The sequence below is a fragment of the Paroedura picta genome, chromosome 5 (genome assembly GCF_049243985.1).
Source record: "Paroedura picta isolate Pp20150507F chromosome 5, Ppicta_v3.0, whole genome shotgun sequence".
NCBI classification, from domain to species: Eukaryota; Metazoa; Chordata; class Lepidosauria; order Squamata; family Gekkonidae; genus Paroedura; species Paroedura picta.
Window position 1 is genome coordinate 97,942,716 of NC_135373.1, and position 18,537 is coordinate 97,961,252.

The window sequence follows — 18,537 nt, forward strand, 5'->3', positions numbered from 1 at the left end:
TCTTGTGATCCTGTGAATAAACGTTCCTAGCGTGAGAAATGACTTGGTGGATACATCCCATTATTAATTTTATGAGACAACTAGCTTCAAAGTCTGTTCCTAAGAACGGGCCTTGAAAGGGCCCCCTGCCCTGGCCCCTGGCCAGGCAGCTTAAGGAGGCTTTGGGCTGCAGCTCGCAGCCAGATCAAGTGGGGCGGGCGGGGGCTGGCCAGCTCGTTAGCAGGCCTGGGACAGAACTCCTTAGCAGGCAGTCAGTAGGCCAGGAGGCCCTCGTTGGCAGGCCCAGCCTGGGAGGCCCTCGTTAGAAAGCCCTCCACCAGACCCTTTGCCCGGGGCCCTCTCCCCTTACCTGCTGCTGGCTCCAAGCACTGAGGCGCACCTGAGAGGAAAGAGGCTAGAGTTCATGGACGGAGGGTGGGAGCTGCATGGGCAGGGCCAATCAGGGCAAAGCTGGCTGTACCCTGATTGGCCCTATTCCAACTTAGACAGCCGGACGCTTCCCATACCCCGGGCTGTTTCACAAATATATAGAGGAACCATGGATAAGGATGACTCTTCAGTAATGGAAATTTTTCCATCTTGTATCTCTGGCCGGTGGTGGATGGTATGTTAAAACGATTGTTTGACAACTGCAGTCTAAAATGGACAAACAATATTGAAACTGTTAGAAAAATCAGATGTAAAATTAAAATATTCAAGTTGTATTTTGTGCACTACAACTTAAAAGTTAAAGAGTTCTTTGTAATGCCATCTGAAAACAATAGGAATTGGCAGCAGTATTTAAAATACTTTGAGGACTCAGAAGAAATTTTGGGATGTGAAGGTGCAAAGTACTTAGACTCATATATTAGTTTCATAAGTATTATTCAGAAAAATATGTTCAAGATGGTGTACATTGCTTCCTTCCCTCAGTTGAACAACCTAGATATAAATTAATTACAAAAACTAATAGCACAGCATAAGATGAAAACAAAGCCAGCTAGCAAGGAACTCTTTCCCAAATGGCCAGTGTTTAATTAAATACTGTAAAGAGCAAAGCAATATGAGAAAGTGGGCTTTCCAAGACAGTATATTTCAAGAGTTGGTGCCCAGTTTAGCATCTATCCTCCCCCCCTTCTTGTCTTTGAAATGGAGGGGGGCATAGATCCGTGTCTCCCTGGTCAACCTCAGGAGATGTGGGAGAGGTGTTTTTCCAAGTTTTTGGGGCCTGGACCAGTAACTAACTGAGTGTGAAAGCAAACTGCTAGTGCAGCTATGTAAGAGGTGTATTTATTGTGTTCCCTGTAGCCTACTTGCTAGAAGGCAGGCTGATCCCAGAGTTCTGCATTGCTTAGGAACAGCCCAGAGTAAAGTGATTTGCACTAATCCAAATTAGGGGCATAGGAATCATAACTGGGCTATCATACAAAAATGTATATTTTAAATAAAGTTGATTCTTTTCCAAGCAGCAGTTCTGAGTCGAATTACACAGCAAAATATTTTTTTCATACAGTGAGTGATGGATTTCTGCAACTTATTGGTATGGAATATCCTGTATAGCACAGCAGCACATGAAAATAAATTATTAAAATATTTATAGATATTTGTTATTCAAGATGTTAAGGAATATAATAGAAAAGGCCTCTGAAGTCATCAAATAAAATTCTTATTAAAATAAAAGATTGCTTTTTTTCTCTTCTGTCAGTTTCAGTGTCTTTGTCTCATATAGTTCCTAATACATTGCTAGTATTAATTGTCTTGTTAACACTAATAGCACATTCTTCTTAAATTCATTGTTGGGAGGCGGGAAATCAGTGCGGACCGGCGGCGGTTGGGGGGGGCGAAGAGCACGGAGGGTGGATGGATGGGTGTTGGGGGAGATGGCGTGGCGGGGGGGCTTACCTTGCCCGTTGCAGTGGCGGCAGGCATCCTTGTTGGCTGGGCAGGGGTGCAAGGTGCCCCTCCCTTGCCTGTTCCTTTCCTGGCACCCCCTACTCAGCCAAGGTCCCTGGGTCGCCAGCGGGAAAGGAGCAGGCCCTGTTCCTTACCCTGTTGCGAACCATCTGAGCGGCCAGTCCAGGGCGGGCCAAGTGGCGAATGGCCAATGGGGACAGGGCGGGCCAATTGACCACTTGGCCCCCGAGTGGTACTCGGAGTGGCTAATCAAGTGGCTAATTAGGAGCTGCAAAAAACCCTCCGAGTTTTTATCACGGACAGGCCCCGCCCCTTTCTCCTTCCACCTACACTTTAGGACTTTATTATTACTGCTGTGCAGGAGCAGTTACATATATTCTCCCATAAATTCTCAAAAAAGGTTGAAGTGCTGTTTCTATATGCCAGATTCATAAACAATAAACAAAAACATTCCAGGTTCTTTAAAATTAATTCATTATTTCTAACACCAAAAAGATCTACCCTTAATCATAAATGTTACTTTCTAAGGTGCTTTTTCATATCAAGGAAGACAGGATTGTAATGATCAGGATGTACTCAAACTGCTGATGATAAGAAATAAATGGCAAGGATGGATATAAGTATTCCATCAAGAGTTGGTTAGGGAACTTCCTCACTATGGAACATGATTGAGACCACCTAAGGCAGGGGTAGTCAACCTGTGGTCCTCCAGATGTTCATGGACTACAATTCCCACAAACATCTGGAGGACCACAGGTTGACTACCCCTGACCTAAGGCATAAGATTAATGCTATCTGAATCAGCTTTGAAAGCACAGAGGGAACCTATGGCTGCTTACTTCTTTGTAAAGTGACAAATACCTATTTGACTAGGTAAATTCTTAATGTGCTCAGTGATCATCAGCACATAGGATTGATGTCTTCATTTGCGTCCTTTTTCAAAGATGTTTAATGACCAGTATGAATACACAGAGCAAGAGCAGTTATAATAGAGGGAATGCTCACTCAGAGGCTTGGGAGCCACTTGTTGCTCTTCTGGGCAGTATTCTTCAAGTGGCTCCTGCCCCATCTTTCAAGGTAGTGGGCAAGGCCTTTGCTTAGCAGAGTTTGTGGTTGGTTTGGTTCCTATTATAAAACAGCCACTGCCAAAAGATAGGGTAAATCCTGAGCCTCCCTATGGTGCAAGTCTCCTGTCATGCATAGATGTGACTTTTTTGTTGTTGAGGGCAATTGCAGATGTGGCTCTCTCTGAGCCTCAGAGCACCACAGAGTTATCTGTTTGAAGCATTTATGCCTTATAGGAACGCTAGGCAGTGTACAAAGTAAATAATAAAATGAAATCTGCTAGTTTAAAATGACGGATTTTAAACTGCTGGTGGGCAGAAGAACTGAAACTAATCAAAAGCTGCCATGAATAAAAATGTATTTAACTGCCTCCTAAAGATTGAAAGTTGAGGACACTCTCATTTAAAAGGCCTTATCTTATGTACGCACCAGACAAGCTTCTTTAGTTGATGGGGCAGTCCAGACTGTCTCTCCTTGTGATATTAGTTCCAAGGCAAATATGCATAGGAGAAGATGAAGATCCTTCAAATGAAAACCGTGATTATTACTGTAATACTGTGGCCACAATAATCCCGGTAATTGGTTGCAAGTGGCAGTCTAGCTGCAGGATTCTGTACTAGTTGCAGTCTTCAAAAGCTCTTCAAGGATAGCCTGAAGTGCAATAAAATCAGAGTAGCACAATAAAATCAGTCCAGTAGCACCTATAAGACCAACAAAGATTTATTCAAGGTGTGAGCTTTCGAGTGCAAGCACTCTTCCTCAGACTAAGATCTCCTGCAGGCCTTCTGCAGAGGCACCGGGGCCACGCCTCACCCTCCTGGTCCTTCTTCTCCCTGTGGCAGCCTCATCCCAACTGCCGACAGCGCTTGCCACTTGCCTCGGCCCTGACAGAGCCAGGAATGGGCAGAGTTGCAGCACCAGGCAAAAATGGGTGAAAGCATCCTGAACCACAGCTGACAACCACCTACGTTTCTAAGATGACTGCTGCATTGGGCAGCACTCCCAAGTTGCAAAACTTTTCCAGGGGAATGTAGCCCGATCCCAAACAGTGGAGATCTCAAGTCCCTGATCTGTCTTTCTACCAGCCTGTCTGATTATGGTTAAATGTCAGCTTGTTCACCTTCACTGAGCCTATTACTTCAAGTACTGATTTAGAACATCAGCAGCTTTCTCAGAATTAGGTGGGGAAAGGAGGTAGAACTGGGTGTCATTCACATATTAGTGATACTTCAGCCCAAACCTTCCTATGACCTTTCCCAGCAGCTTCATGTAGATAACATGGTTCATAAGACTGAACCCTGTGGAAGCCCAAAGGCCTCTGGCCATGGGGCACAGCAGCAAAGCCACCTGGGACTGACCTTTCAAATAAGTTACAGGCATGGTGCTCCATTTTCCAAAAAGCATTCTTTCAGTACCAGCTTAAGACTGATTTAGTTTTATTTTTTATATGGAGTAGCATAGTAGTTTGCTTCTGTGTGATATGTTAAATGGTGGAGTTTGTCAGTATCTTTATTAATGGCATGTAATCCTGACTTCCAGCATTATAAAGCAAATTTGCATTTAAAATTGCATAATACACTTTGAATTTGCTTTCTTGTTTCTGGTCATTTAAGATTAGTCTAAAGTACCAGTTTGCTTTAATACCATGAGAACTGATTGTCAAGAGCTACCTCCTTTTCTTACTGTGAATGGAAAATATAAATAGCCTTCAGAATGTTCTGTTGAGTCAATCTTCTGTTTAACATACTGCAAACAATCTTTTTCGACATGCTTGCAATTATGTGCTTAATTTAGGAGGTGAGTCTGTGGTATAGTGATCTTGGATGGTTGTACTGCCATTGCTTTTATCTGTAGGAACATTCCTGCATGTCAACTTCCACCCAAAATGTGGAGTATGTATGAGTGAGGATATGAATTCATTCATTCTGTCCTGAAATGCTTCTCATGTAAACATTTGCTCAGAAAGGCTGTGAAAATTCTGTATGGATCAGGAAAGGGGTAAAAGCTTATTCTGATGTGGTAGAACTACAATCTGACAAAGGGAGTTTCAACTCTCAGAAGCTGATATCCTGAAAATCTTGTTGGTCTCTAAGATGTTGTTGGACTCTATCACTAGAACAGTGCTTCCCAAACTTGTTCAGGCTGCCACTCCCTAGGTTCCCAGGCCACATCCCTAGCCCCCCCCCCCCCACACACATATACAAACGCACATATCTTAACTGGTGTTAGGTCTACTGCAAATTCAAATCACTATATTGCCTATTCTTTTATGGTTCTTATACAGCTGCCATATTTTAGTCTGGAAAAAAAATCCTTTGTAAATGTCACCTGTAAAAGCCACTTTGGGTTATCATTGGGGAGAAAGACTGAGAAAGAGAAGCAAGCAATAGAAAATCCCATGGACAGGAGCAAGCAGAAGAAAGCTTTTCCAGCCTCCAAAGATGGAGACTTTTGGGGAAGGCTGTCAATCCTGAGTTAAGAAATTCCTGGAGACCTGGGGTGGAGCCTGGGAAAAAACTGAATTTGAGGTGGGAAAGGAGCTTAGCAGGTATATGATTCCATCCAGGCAATCTTCTGAAGCTGTTGTTTTCTTCAGGAAGCTAGGCGGGGTTGCCCCTTGTTAACACTGGAATGAGAGACCATCAAGGAAGTCAAGGGTCATTATTACACAGAGGCAGGCAATGGCAAAGCACCTTGGAATGTCTCTCGCTAGGAAAATGCAACTACAGCAGGAAAAGTCAAGTACTGCCCCCAAATTCCTCACCATCCCTATGGGGGCATAATGCCCACTCTGGGAACCCCTACTCTAGAACTACCAAAGTGGAGACGTGATGTGTATCTTATGATGATTAATGCCTTCTGGTATTAATATCCATTATAACAGTTGGGTGCTTAACAATTCTAATGGGACAATCTTGTGGGAAATCTTCTGCCCAAGTATGTAAATGCAATCTGTATGTCTGATGGTACCTTCTTCTGCTGCCCCTGCTAGATGTTTGACATATCTACTTTCTGCCACTAATGGCAAAAATGGTGCCATGCCTGCAAACATTTATGCAGCTCATTTATGGCAGTTTGATCCTCTCGATTGATATCCAGACAAGGGGGAAACAGGACAGAATGATCCCTACTGAGTACTGTTAACCTACTAAGTCTGTCTCTGGTGTTTGTCCCACCCACTTCAGTTGGGGTGTCTGCAAAACCAACTGCTGACCTGAGTTGTTCCTCTGCTGTCCGGGGGCAAAGGAGCTGTAAACCACCATTTACACTTCTGTGTAGCTACCAGGCAAGTGGTTACTGTCCTCCAGGGGTGGGTTGCAAATGGGGCAGAGGTGAGATATACCAGCAACTCAGATATCAGCAGGGCCTTTGCAGGGCAGTTGTATTCTGCAGTCAGGACACAGAGTGGGCTCATGGTTTGGAGCCACAGATGTGCCAGTTGATGGGGTACCCAGATTGGGGTGAAAGATGAAAAGGTCAGCTAGACACTGTGGATTTTGCTCTCCCTGGTGGATATTGGTATTGTGCCCTTTTCTAATTGGATCCCAATGAAGGAGATTGTTTATGAAATTCAGAGGGGAAAATGCAAGGCTAATTCTGTGAAAGTGAGTTGAGCCAGATTTGAAGGGAGGAATGCCATCCACTTTAGGTGGCTTGGAGATCGCCTGTAATTACAAGTGATCTCTGCACTACGTAAATTAGTTCCCCTGGAGGAAACTGCTGCTTTGGAGGGTAGACTCTATGGGGTTGTACTACTGAATCTCTCCTCTCCCCCAAACTCTCCCCTTCCCAGGTTCATCTGTAAGCTTTCAAGAATTTTGCAATTAGGGAGTTGGCAACCCTATCAGAAGAAATTTATATTTTGATGCTTTGGAGTCATACCTGGTAAATGGGAAGATACATGCTCCTTTTTGTAGCAGCGTCATCAGAAAAGTAGATTTTCCTGGCATATTGCTCCCATAGAGCAAAACATGATGATGTTCATAGTGTTAGGCTTCAGTATTGTTTTGTAATGTCCGTCTTCCAATATATGATGTGTTTAAAAGGAAAGTTATTCTGAATCAAATTCAGATTGTAATTTGGAACATTCCTGTCTCATATCTTCATTATTTCTGGCTTCAGTTGGAGGATGGTAAAAGTTGCCATCTCTGCTCCACTGGCCTCTTAAATATGAGCAGTCCCGTTTTACCATGATCTTATTATTTTATTTTAGGGACTTTTAAAGGTTTATGTTTATTGTTATTAAGAGAATAGCTGACGAACAGACCTTTTACCCTTGAAAGCTCGTACCCGGAAAACCTTGTTGGCTTCTGAGGTGCTTCTGGACTCAGATCCAGCAGCTTTCCCCTGAAACTAAAATATATTAATTCCATAAAAATAGAATAGTAGGATTACTGACAGTCAAATCAGATAATCTGCCATACAGAATAGCCCTGGTTAAAAGTGTACTTAAGAAGGAAAAAAATACCTGGAAACAAAGTGGAACTCTTGCTTTCACTTCTGCAGGGGGTAATCCCAAAACACTGAGCTCTGCTATTAAATGCATTTTTTTTCTTGGCTGTTTCAGTTCTTTCTTGCCATCAGGTTAGAACTGCAAGGAGAATCTTTAGATCACTACAGGTGAGTGGGCTCATATGGAGATAGGTGGGGTGAATTTTGCAGTGCTCTTTGAGCACCTTAAGCATTTTCCCTCTGTGCAGATGGCTGTAGCTACCTGATTCAAGGGCAGATGTGAGTTCTAGAACCATACATAAATCGCAAAGAAACACCGGAAACTTTTCCATGGACATATGGTGCAGCACAACTGCAGCTGCTAAGGAGCCCTCATGATACCTGGGTGTTTCTCCATGAATTGGTATTTTCCCACAAGGAGCTGATTCCAGGAAGCCATCCACTTACATGGTTATGGGTGAACACACAAAAAAGGAACTTACACTATGAGGCTAAAGTTAAAGGTCACTTAGCTTTTTGCAGATGTTTCAGCTTCGCCATTCCTAGCCTGCAGATGTCTTTTCACAGTTTTGTGTTGTTGCCCTGTCATTGTAATTCTTTGTGTCACCCTAAAGGGTGAGCCTCTTGTGGCGCAGGGTGGTAAGGCAGCCAACATGCTGTCTGAAGCAATGACCATGAGGCTGGGACTTCACTCCCAGCAGCTGGCTCAAGGTTGACTCAGCCTTCCACCCTTCCGAGGTCGGTAAAATGAGTACCCACCCTGTATTGAGTCTGCCAAGAAAATGCTAGAGGGCATCACCCCAAGGGTCAGACATAACTTGGTGCTTGCACAGGGGATACCTTTACCTTAAAGGTAAATAAATGGTCCTGTTTCAATTGTACATGTTTATTTTATTAGATAAAACCTAAAGGGTTTTATCGCTATAAGACCTTGCTTTTTTAATTGTCAGCACCTTCTGCATTCTGGGCAGCTTTGAACAAATATTTACCTTCTGTTGAACAATTTTTCTAATCAAACTGCATCTGTAGTTTCTGGATACAAACTGTATCTGAAACCTCAACCTTCAGAGCCCTAAGGAGACATCTTGAATTACATTGCATGCAATCTTCCTGTGTTAGCATGTCTTGTTTTAACTTCATTTGGTTGTTTTCAATAGGAGAATAGGGAGCAGAAGGCTTTCAGCTTTTTGGCTTGGTGAATACACATATATGAATAATATATATACTTGAGCTATTTTTCCTTTTCCCCAGCTGGCTTTTAGTTAAGTCACTCCTGTTAGGTTGGGTGTTAGTATCTTGACCAGCTTTTAAATGTTATTTGTAGCTCTCTGTGTTTTTACGTTTTTTTGGTCATCTATGCAAAACTAATAGGAGAAGAGGCTTCTATTATGGAATTAGAATTTTATAGTTGTACTATTTGAAGCACCTTAAGTTGTAGCAGTAGAAAAGACACAAGTCTGGTTGCACCTGAAGAAGTGAGTAGTGACTCACAAAAGCGGATACTATCACAAATTTTGTTAGCCTTTAAAGGTCTGTTGGACACTTGCTCTTTTCAGTATTGCAGGCAGACTAACACAACTTACCCGTCTTGATCTATCTTAAGTTGTGGGACACTGTTGTGAACATTGGAGCAGTGCTGCTTCATGGAGGAGAGGTTCTAATATCAGTATCAGACTTCTGCTGCCTCTCTCTCTGGAAAACATAGACCATATAGTAATCTTTTGGAGAGTTTTGAAGGACACTATACATTAAAGTTGGATTTGTATACATAATGAGAATTTTTTGTTCCTGTTTTTTGTAGATGAGAGTGGATAATCTGATGTTAAGTTGCAATACTAAAATTAAGTTGAACAAAAGAGGGTAGCTTAAGGAATCTGTAAGGAAACAACTAAATGGATATACATTATTTTTCCCTAGTTTTTGTCAGGAGCTGTGGATTAGTGTTAGGGCATCTAATGTGCTTACAGATGATCCTAGGTTCAATATGTGGCATCTCAAGTTAAAAGGATCATGTTGTAGGTGATGTGAAGGATATCTGCCAGAGGTCTTGAAGTGCTGTTCCTAGTCAGAGGAGATAGTATTGATCTTCTTGATATATATTTCAGCCTTAGGTGAAAGTGGAGCTAAAATTGTGAAGACTAATTTGGAAATAATTTTCATAACAGGTTGTGACTAGAAAAAATGAACTGTGTTACTGATTTAGTTTTTTTTGTTTTTCAGGTGGGCTGTTGAGCTGTCAGTCTGCAGCTGAACAGCATGCAGTCTTTTCGGGAGCAGAGCAGTTACCACGGAAACCAGCAGAACTATCCACAGGAAGTGCATGGTGCATCTCGGATAGAAGAATTCAGCACCCGTCAGCAAGCTCAGATGTTCCAAAGCTTCGGAGGGGGTGGTAGCAGTAGCAGCAGCAGTGGGCGCCGTGGAGCAGCAGTCAGCTCTGCATCAATGGCTGGCGAGAGCTCTGGACATCAGAACTATCAAGGTTTCAGAAAGGAAGCTGGTGAATTCTACTATATGGCCTCTAGTAAGGATCCTGCGTCAGCTGGAGGACAGCAGCTTTCACAGCGCAGGCCTTCTGGGCCAGTGCAGAGTTATGGACCACCCCAAGGTAGCAACTTTGGGAGTCAGTATGGAAGTGAGGGTCATGTGAGTCAGTTTCAAACACAACACTCTTCCCTTAGTGGGGTGACTCACTACCAACAAGATTATACTGGTCCTTTCTCCCCTGGAAGTGCTCAGTACCAACAGCAGACTTCCAACCAGCAGCAGGTGCAGCAGATGAGACAACAGCTCTACCAATCACATCAGCCTTTACCACAGGCATCCAGCCAATCTGCATCCAGCACATCTCATTTGCAGCCAATGCAGCGTCCTTCAGCTCTGCCTTCATCTTCTTCTGGTTATCAGTTACGAGTGGGTCAGTACAGCCAACACTATCAGCCTCCTGCTTCTTCCTCTTCTTCATTTTCTTCTCCTCAGCGTTTTGGCCAAACTGGGCAGAATTATGACAGCAGTTACAGTGTGAATGCTGGCTCACAGTATGAAGGACATCCTGTGGGTTCAAGTGCACAAGCTTATGGGACTCAATCAAATTACAACTTTCAGACACAGCCAATGAAGAACTTTGAGCAGTCAAAGTTACCCCAAGGAGGTCAGCAGGCACAAGGACAGGCACAGGCTCAGCAACAGCCTCCCTCGCAGCATGTTATGCAGTACTCAAATACTGCCAGTAAGATGTCTCTTCAGAGTCAAGTGGGGCAGTACAACCAAACTGACGTCCCTGTGAGATCACCCATGCAGTTCCATCAAAATTTCAGTCCTATATCTAATCCTTCGCCAGCTGCCTCTGTGGTCCAGTCTCCGAGCTGCAGCTCAACGCCATCTCCTCTTATGCAAGGTGGAGAGAATCTTCAGTGTGGACAAAGTAACATGCCTGTTGCCTCTAGAAACCGCATTTTACAGATGATGCCTCAGCTTAGTCCAACACCATCTATGATGCCAAGCCCTAATGCTCAGGGTGGAGGATTTAAGGGTTTTGGTCTTGAAGGATTGCAGGAGAAGAGGCTTACAGATCCAGGACTAAGCAGCCTAAGTGCCCTAAGTAGTCAAGTGGCTAATCTTCCTAATACAGTCCAGCATATGTTACTCTCTGATGCTTTGGCACCTCAGAAGAAGAACTCCAAAAGATCTTCATCATCTAAAAAAGCTGATAGCTGCACAAACTCAGAAGGCTCCTCCCAGGCCGAAGAGCAACTCAAATCTCCTTTAGCAGAGTCTATTGATGGTGGATGCTCCAGTAGTTCAGAAGATCAAGGTGAGCGAGTGAGGCAGTTGAGTGGTCAAAGCACCAGTTCTGACACTACTTACAAAGGGGGTAACTTGGAGAGATCCCACTCCTCACCGGCACAAGCATCTCAGAATGAGCCCACAAAGCTCAGCACCAGCCCGGCAGATGAGGAAGAGGAGGCCTCCCCACCTGATGAAAAAGAGGCTTTGGTAGCTGTGGAGACCACTCCAAAGGTCAATGAAAAGTCAGTTGGTGTGATTGTCTCTCGGGAAGCTATGACAGGAAGAGTAGAAAAGTCAAGTGGTCAGGATAAATCTCAACAAGATGATGTTCCTACTGGTGCTCAAGCACTTCCTTCTGCCAGTGGGGTGAAAGAGCCAGTTCATATGGGGCCACAGCAAGATCCACAAGGAGGAGGGAATAAAGGGAGCAAGAGTGGGGACAGCAGCACGAATCACAATGGAGATGGGAACAGCCAACCTGGCCATGCTGTCATTGGCTCTGGTTTCTCTGGCAGAACAGAGCCTTCTAAATCCCCTGGTAGTTTAAGGTATAGTTACAAAGACAGCATAGGGGTTAGTGTGCAGAGAAATACTGGCAACTTCCCTCAGTATCCTTTAGGGCAGGATAAAGGGGATTTTCCAGGGCACAGTGAACGAAAGGGACGGAGTGAAAAATTTCCCAGTCTGTTGCAGGAAGTCTTGCAGGGATATCATCATCACCCTGACAGAAGATATTCTAGAAATGCACAAGATCATCATGGAATAACTGGAAGTCTTGAAGGTACTATGCGACCAAATGTTCTGATTAGTCAAGCTAATGAATTAAGCAATAGAGGTCTTTTAAACAAAAGCATAGGATCCCTCTTGGAAAATCCACACTGGGGCCCCTGGGATAGAAAGTCAAGTGGGACAGCTTCTGAAATGAAACAGATAAATCTGGCTGATTATTCTGTGCCTAGAAAGTTTGAGATGGAATCCCAGTCTTCAGCTCATGAAGGAGGAGGTCTCTCTGAGAGAAGATCAGTTATTTGTGATATATCTCCTCTGAGGCAAATTGCTAGAGATTCAGGGCCTCATTCTGTTGGGCACATAGGTGCTGATGGCAGGAGTGGAAGGAATGACCGTCTAACTCCTGGTCTAAGTCAGTCAGTTATACTACCTGGTGGCCTAGTGTCCATGGAAACTAAGCTGAAGACTCACAGTGGACAGATCAAAGAAGAGGAATTTGAACAGTCCAAGACCTCTGCCAGCATGAACAATAAAAAATCAGGAGACCACTGTCATCTTGCCAGTTTTAAGCATGAGTCTTACCGAGGGAATGCTAGCCCTGGAGCTGCTGCTCTTGATTCTGCATCTGACTACATGTTGCAACAGGATAGCCGATCGGCACAACTGAGGCGAGGACATGGCAGAATGGGAAGTAGCCGGGAGGGAATGAGGGGTAAATCACCGTCTCAATACCATGATCTGGCAGACAAACTGAAGATGTCACCAGGTAGAAGCAGAGGTCCAGGGACAGATCTTCACCATCTGAATCCTCATATGGTACTTTCTGACAGGGTCAATCGGAGTTCTTTGCACTCCTCTTTCCCCCCCAATTCTGAAAGCTCATCTTTGGCTTCAGTGTATCACTCTAACACTCGCTCTCATGCTTTTGGTGATCCTAACCAGGTTCTGAATTCTCAGTACCACTACAAAAGGCAGCTATATCAACAACAACAAGAAGAATACAAAGAATGGAGTAGCAGTTCTGCCCAGGGGGTGATTGCAGCAGCTCAGCATAGGCAGGAGACAGCAAGAAAGAGCCCAAGACAACAGCAGTTCTTGGACAAAGTAAGGAATCCTTTAAAAAATGATAAAGATGGAATGATGTATCTCCATTCTGGTTCCTACCATGATGCAGGAAGCCAAGAAGCTGGCCGTTTGTTGGGAAGTGATGGCACTCTTCAGAATAAGTGTGCTGAAATGAAACATCTGAACCAGAAGATTCAGCAACATGAATCTGGTTGGGATCTCTCTCGGCAGATGGCTCCAGGCAAAAACAGTGGATCTTTAGGGGCAGCAAGTCAGAAGAGATTTGGTCCTCCAGATGGTGATACACATAGACGTGATGATGCTGGAGATGTACTTAAATCTGGCAATGCCATGGTAAGGCTCCCTGGCCAAGAAGATCAGTCTCCTCAGAATCCTTTAATAATGCGAAGGAGAGTCCGTTCGTTCATCTCACCTATTCCAAGCAAGAGGCAGTTGCAGGACATGAAGAATAGTGGTGCTGATGACAAAGGACGCCTGCTTCCATCATCAAAGGATGGAACTGACAGAGCATTCAACTCCTACGCCCACTCATCCCAGAACCAGGATGCTGGCAAGTCACTCCCAAAAGGAGACTCTTCTAGGAACCTTTCAGGTCCTGATAATAGAAATTGCTCTGCTGTTTCCCTCACAAGCCCAGCTAAAACAAAAATTCTGCCTCCACGAAAAGGACGTGGATTAAAATTGGAAGCTATTGTTCAAAAAATCACATCTCCCAGTGTTCGGAGAAGTGCTTCTTCAAACTGTGCCGAAAGTGGTGCAGATGCAGTCACTCTTGATGACATTCTGTCCCTGAAAAGTGGTCCTCCCGAAGGTGGAAATGTTGCAAGTCACGGGATGGAGGCAGAAAACATAAAAGAAGAAATTGTGTTAGACCAAGAGAGCCATGAACTGGCCAGGGAAGTGACAATATTGTCTGAAGAGTGGCATGGTGAGGGAGATGAGTTAGTGAAAAAAGAGTCCTTGGAACTTGCTACTGTTGGCAAAGAGGGCTGCATGTCTACTGTGGTCCCAACACCATCACAAAAATCTGTTGGTCAAGGAAGAACAGATGGATCCCTAACTGGAGCAGGATCTTTGAGCTTTTCTGAATCAAAAACAGTATCCCCATCCAGTGTCTTGACTCCTGAACCAATTCCAAAGATTGAAGAGAAAGATGGAGATGCAGTTATCATAACACCCAAACCAGATCCCTTCCCTCCAAAAGGCTATTTTCCTTCTGGTAAGAAGAAGGGGAGGCCTATTGGTAGTGTGAATAAGCAGAAAAAGCAGCAGCAGCAACAGCAGCAGCAGCAGCAGCAGCAGCAGCAGCAGCTGCTGCTGCAGCCACTTGTATCAATACCAGTAACACCTCAGCCACTGGAGGCAGTGGAAGATGGAGAACCGAAGCCTAAGAGACAGCGGAGAGAGAGAAGAAAAACCACAACACAGCCACGGAAAAGGAAACCAAGACGAGCTGCTCCAATTGTGGAACCTCAGGAACCAGAAATTAAGCTGAAATATGCCACCCAGTCTGTTGATAAAACTGATACCAAGAATAAGTCTTTTTTCCCCTATATTCATGTGGTAAACAAATGTGAGATAGGTGCTGTGTGTACAATAATTAATGCAGAGGAAGAGGAGCAGAATAAACTGGTGAGGGGTCGAAAAGGACAGAGGTCATCAACACCTCCCCCCAGCAATGTTGAGAGCAAAGTATTGCCTACATCCTCTTTCATGCTACAGGGTCCTGTTGTCACAGAATCTTCCATTATGGGCCACCTGGTCTGCTGCCTGTGTGGCAAGTGGGCCAGCTATCGCAACATGGGTGATCTCTTTGGACCGTTCTATCCCCAAGATTATGCAGCCACGCTGCCCAAAAATCCCCCTCCCAAGAGGGCCACAGAAATGCAGAATAAGGTCAAGGTACGGCATAAAAGTGCTTCTAACGGTTCCAAGACAGATACCGAGGAAGACGAGGAAGAGCAGCAGCAGCAACAAAAGGAGCAAAGAAGCCTGCCTGCCCATCCCCGCTTTAAGAGACGGCATCGCTCTGAGGACTGTGCTGGGGCCTCTCGGTCCCTTTCGAGAGGTGCTGCTTGTAAAAAGGCAACCACTGAGGGTGGCAGTGTTGGCGAAAAAACTCCTTCAGACTCTAAACCCCCCCTGTCCATTTCTGAAGCTGGGCCTGAATTGGAGTTACAAATTCCTGAACTACCTCTTGACAGCAATGAATTTTGGGTCCACGAGGGCTGTATTCTCTGGGCCAATGGGATTTATCTGGTCTGCGGCAGGCTCTATGGGCTGCAGGAAGCTGTGGAAATCGCTAAGGAGATGGTGAGTACTATCAATTAATACTGTTTGTCATACAACCAGTTTTGTTGTGTTTCCCATCTTCTGCTTGTTGCACCTTCAGCATGCTGTCCATTTGCAAATACCATTGTAATTGTGTTCTATAGATATTGAGAACAAATTGTCAGTTTATGTTGCCTGTTTTTAATTCTGATGAATTTGCTTTGTGCACCATCCCTCTTGGTGGTCTGTATTAAGTATACTGGCAGCTTCTGAAAAACGAGGTCCTCTCAGTGGATTTAAATAATGTACTGTCACTTAAAAAAGGGATGGGCTGTTGGTGAGTAAGACAAATTTGCAGCACTGCAGAGCTATTCATTCCCCTTTCTGCCTTTTAGCGCCTGCACTACTACCTGGATTCCTAGGCTGCTTCTTCTAGCTATCACAGTGTAACTGAAGAGTTGTATTTTATGAGAATTCCTCCCTGCTTTCCACAGACAGGTTTATGTCTGATACTGGAATTGGAATACAAGGTGTACATGTGAGGAGACTTTTTTATGCCGTGTGTAGACTTAGTGGAACTAGAAGGTGCAGGTCACTTTCTCATGAAAAATGTGGATGAAGTTATTTATTCTGTTCTCTGTCTCTGTTTCAGAACAAATGTTTTTGTGTCTATCAGGATGCTGTAGGTTTAAAAACTGGCTCATATTTTAAATCCAAAGAATGTAATCACTGATTGTAATCACTGATGAAAGTGCAGTTTTATTTTAAAATGTAGACCAAACTGTCTTGCAGGTAAGCCTAAAAAATGTACTAGCTCATAAAACACATTATATATTACCTTTCCTTCCTGAATGGTGGAGAGAAGCATAAAGAACCCCCTTTCTGTGTTTTTTACCTCCGGAGCCAGTTTTTTGTTCTGAAAGATGAGTGGAAGATTCTCAAGCGGGTCTGAAGTAGTTAACATTTTTCCTGAAAATATCACCTGATCTTAAACCAGAGCTTGGCATCATACATCTCTTTAGTCCTAGTGTTGTCATTATCAAGAATATAAATGCTTTAGTCTCCATCTGCAGGCTTGCCCAGCAGATTCAGTAGATCCAAGTGATCATTATTATGCAGTTGCAAAAACCCAGGAAAACAAAACCATTTCCTCCCCTGGAGGACTTTTAGAGATCTTTGGGGGAAGGGGGGTTAATGCCTATGAAAAATATTCTCTCTTGAATTTAATAAAATGCATGTTGAGAAAGGATGTTACAGACTTAAAATATTTCCCTGACCCAGATAACTCAGGCAAGTCCTATGTTGTCAGATCTTGGAAGCTAAACAGGGTTGATCCTGGCTAGTGTTTGGATGGGAGGCCTCCAAGGAACACTAGGGTCATGACGTGGAGGCAAGCAGTGGCAAATCACCTTCGAACATCTCTTGCCTGGCTGCCAGACAATCCCTGGATCTCCTGGCTATACCACACACATGTCATATGATAGATAGATATGTAGTATGAAGATTCTTATGTGAGGCAGTCTGCAGCATTAGGTAGTGATGGTCCTGTAGACATGTCACATATTTTCAAATATATGTTCGTTATTTAAATGTGACTAATTTGTCCACAATAAAGGCCCATGTACAGAACAGGAAGATTTTTCTACAATCCTGGAGAAATCCCTGGCTAAATAATCAAAAAATGGAAAAGAAAAATGAAAGGAACTTATCCTCCTCTTTAGCTGTAGTAATATTTACGGTTACATAGTTGTTGCAGCTTGAAAGGGGGGAAATGAAATATTGAAATGTAGTGACCTTAGATCTCAGTTGCCATTGTTGACGGATTGTCTAGTAACCCAAATAAACATTGCTGGGGGAGATAGTGATGAAGGTGAGTGACAGCAGGGACCATGAGGGTGGGAGAAGGAAGGAAATAGAAATTACTGTAGCTGGGGAGGGGTTATGTTGGGTCATGCAGGTGGACAAGGATGTAGGAGGGAGAGACGGCTGGCAGGAAGAGAAGGCACACAAGTGAATGCAGTTTTGGGGGTCAGACAAGATGGGTCACAATACTGTGTAGGCTCAGAATACATTGTTTGGGGAAGGGGAAGGTGCTGGTGACTGGAGGATGCTGAGACCAGAAGAGGGGATGAACATTTTTTGTGTGAGTTTTTTTAATTAGAACTTTTGCTTGTCTTTGGAGCACTGTAGAGAACTAAGCAATTAATACTTCTAAATTCTATAATTTTACCAAATAAAGTTTTAGTATGATATAAATTTCATCCTGTTAAAGTAAAAGCTAGTTTTGGTAAGAATGTATGTGTATATTTAAAGTTTTTTCTGCATTATGGACTTTTTAATGTGCTTCAAAGTTTCAGAAAAAAATGCAGGTCTCTTTGAGGTTTGTTCCTTATATGTTACTATCCCTTGCAGTATTTAGGATAGGGTTTTAAAAATTAATTTTAGATGGGTAAATATGTATTTTAGAAACTGGTTCATTTTATCTATCATTCTGGGAATACTATAAGTTAATCAATTATCTGTTTTTCCCAAATTTTGTTTTCATGCTCCCACAAGTATGTAGTTGTATTCAAAACCAGCAGCAGTTGAATATTAAATTATGGCTGTAAGATCCAAGGTTTTTGTTGCGTTTTGTGGGATGCTTGATAATGATGACACTTTTTTGAGGGGAAATGTAACACTTTTCTCTCTACTTGGGTAGAATCATAGAGTTGGAAAGGATGTCCAGGGTCATCTATTCCAACCCCTTGCACAATGCAGGGACTCAAAACTACCTGTCCACCCACAGCGACCCTAATTTCATGCCCAAGTAATCCTTCCACCAAGAAGCTTCATAATCCAGTCTGGCCTGGAGGAAATTCACCTACCATTCCACAGTGGCGATTAGCAATTCCCTGAATATGCAAAAAAGGGCCACAAGAGGCAAACATTGGCACAACCCTTCCTGCCTAATTTCATAAAATCAGTATTTCTGTCAAATGACTATCTAGCCTCTGCTTAAAAACTTCCAGAGAAGGAGAACTCACCACCTCCCGAGGAAGCCTGTTCTACTATGGAACCACTCTAATTGTCTAACTTCTTCCGGATGTTTAGCTGAAAATGCTTTTGAATTAATTTCAACCTATTGGCTCTGGTCTGCCACTCTAGGGCAACAAAAAGAACTCTGCTCCATCTTCTATATCAGGGGTAGTCAACCTGTGGTCCTCCAGGTGTCCATGGACTACAATTCCCATGAGCCCCTGCCAGCATTTG

The 18,537-nt window shown here is 43.7% G+C and overlaps 1 protein-coding gene across 10 annotated transcripts in view; it reads left to right on the plus strand.

The window, feature by feature from the left end:
* TCF20 (transcription factor 20) overlaps window positions 1-18,537 on the plus strand; it is a 206,650-nt gene that overhangs the window by 157,377 nt on the left and 30,736 nt on the right. For all 10 annotated transcript variants that reach the window (XM_077339313.1, XM_077339316.1, XM_077339314.1 and 7 more), the window contains one exon: window positions 9,631-15,327. In XM_077339313.1, coding sequence (XP_077195428.1) covers window positions 9,667-15,327 — 5,661 coding nt within the window. In that variant the 5' untranslated portion in view covers window positions 9,631-9,666. The remainder of the gene's footprint in view (window positions 1-9,630; window positions 15,328-18,537) is intronic.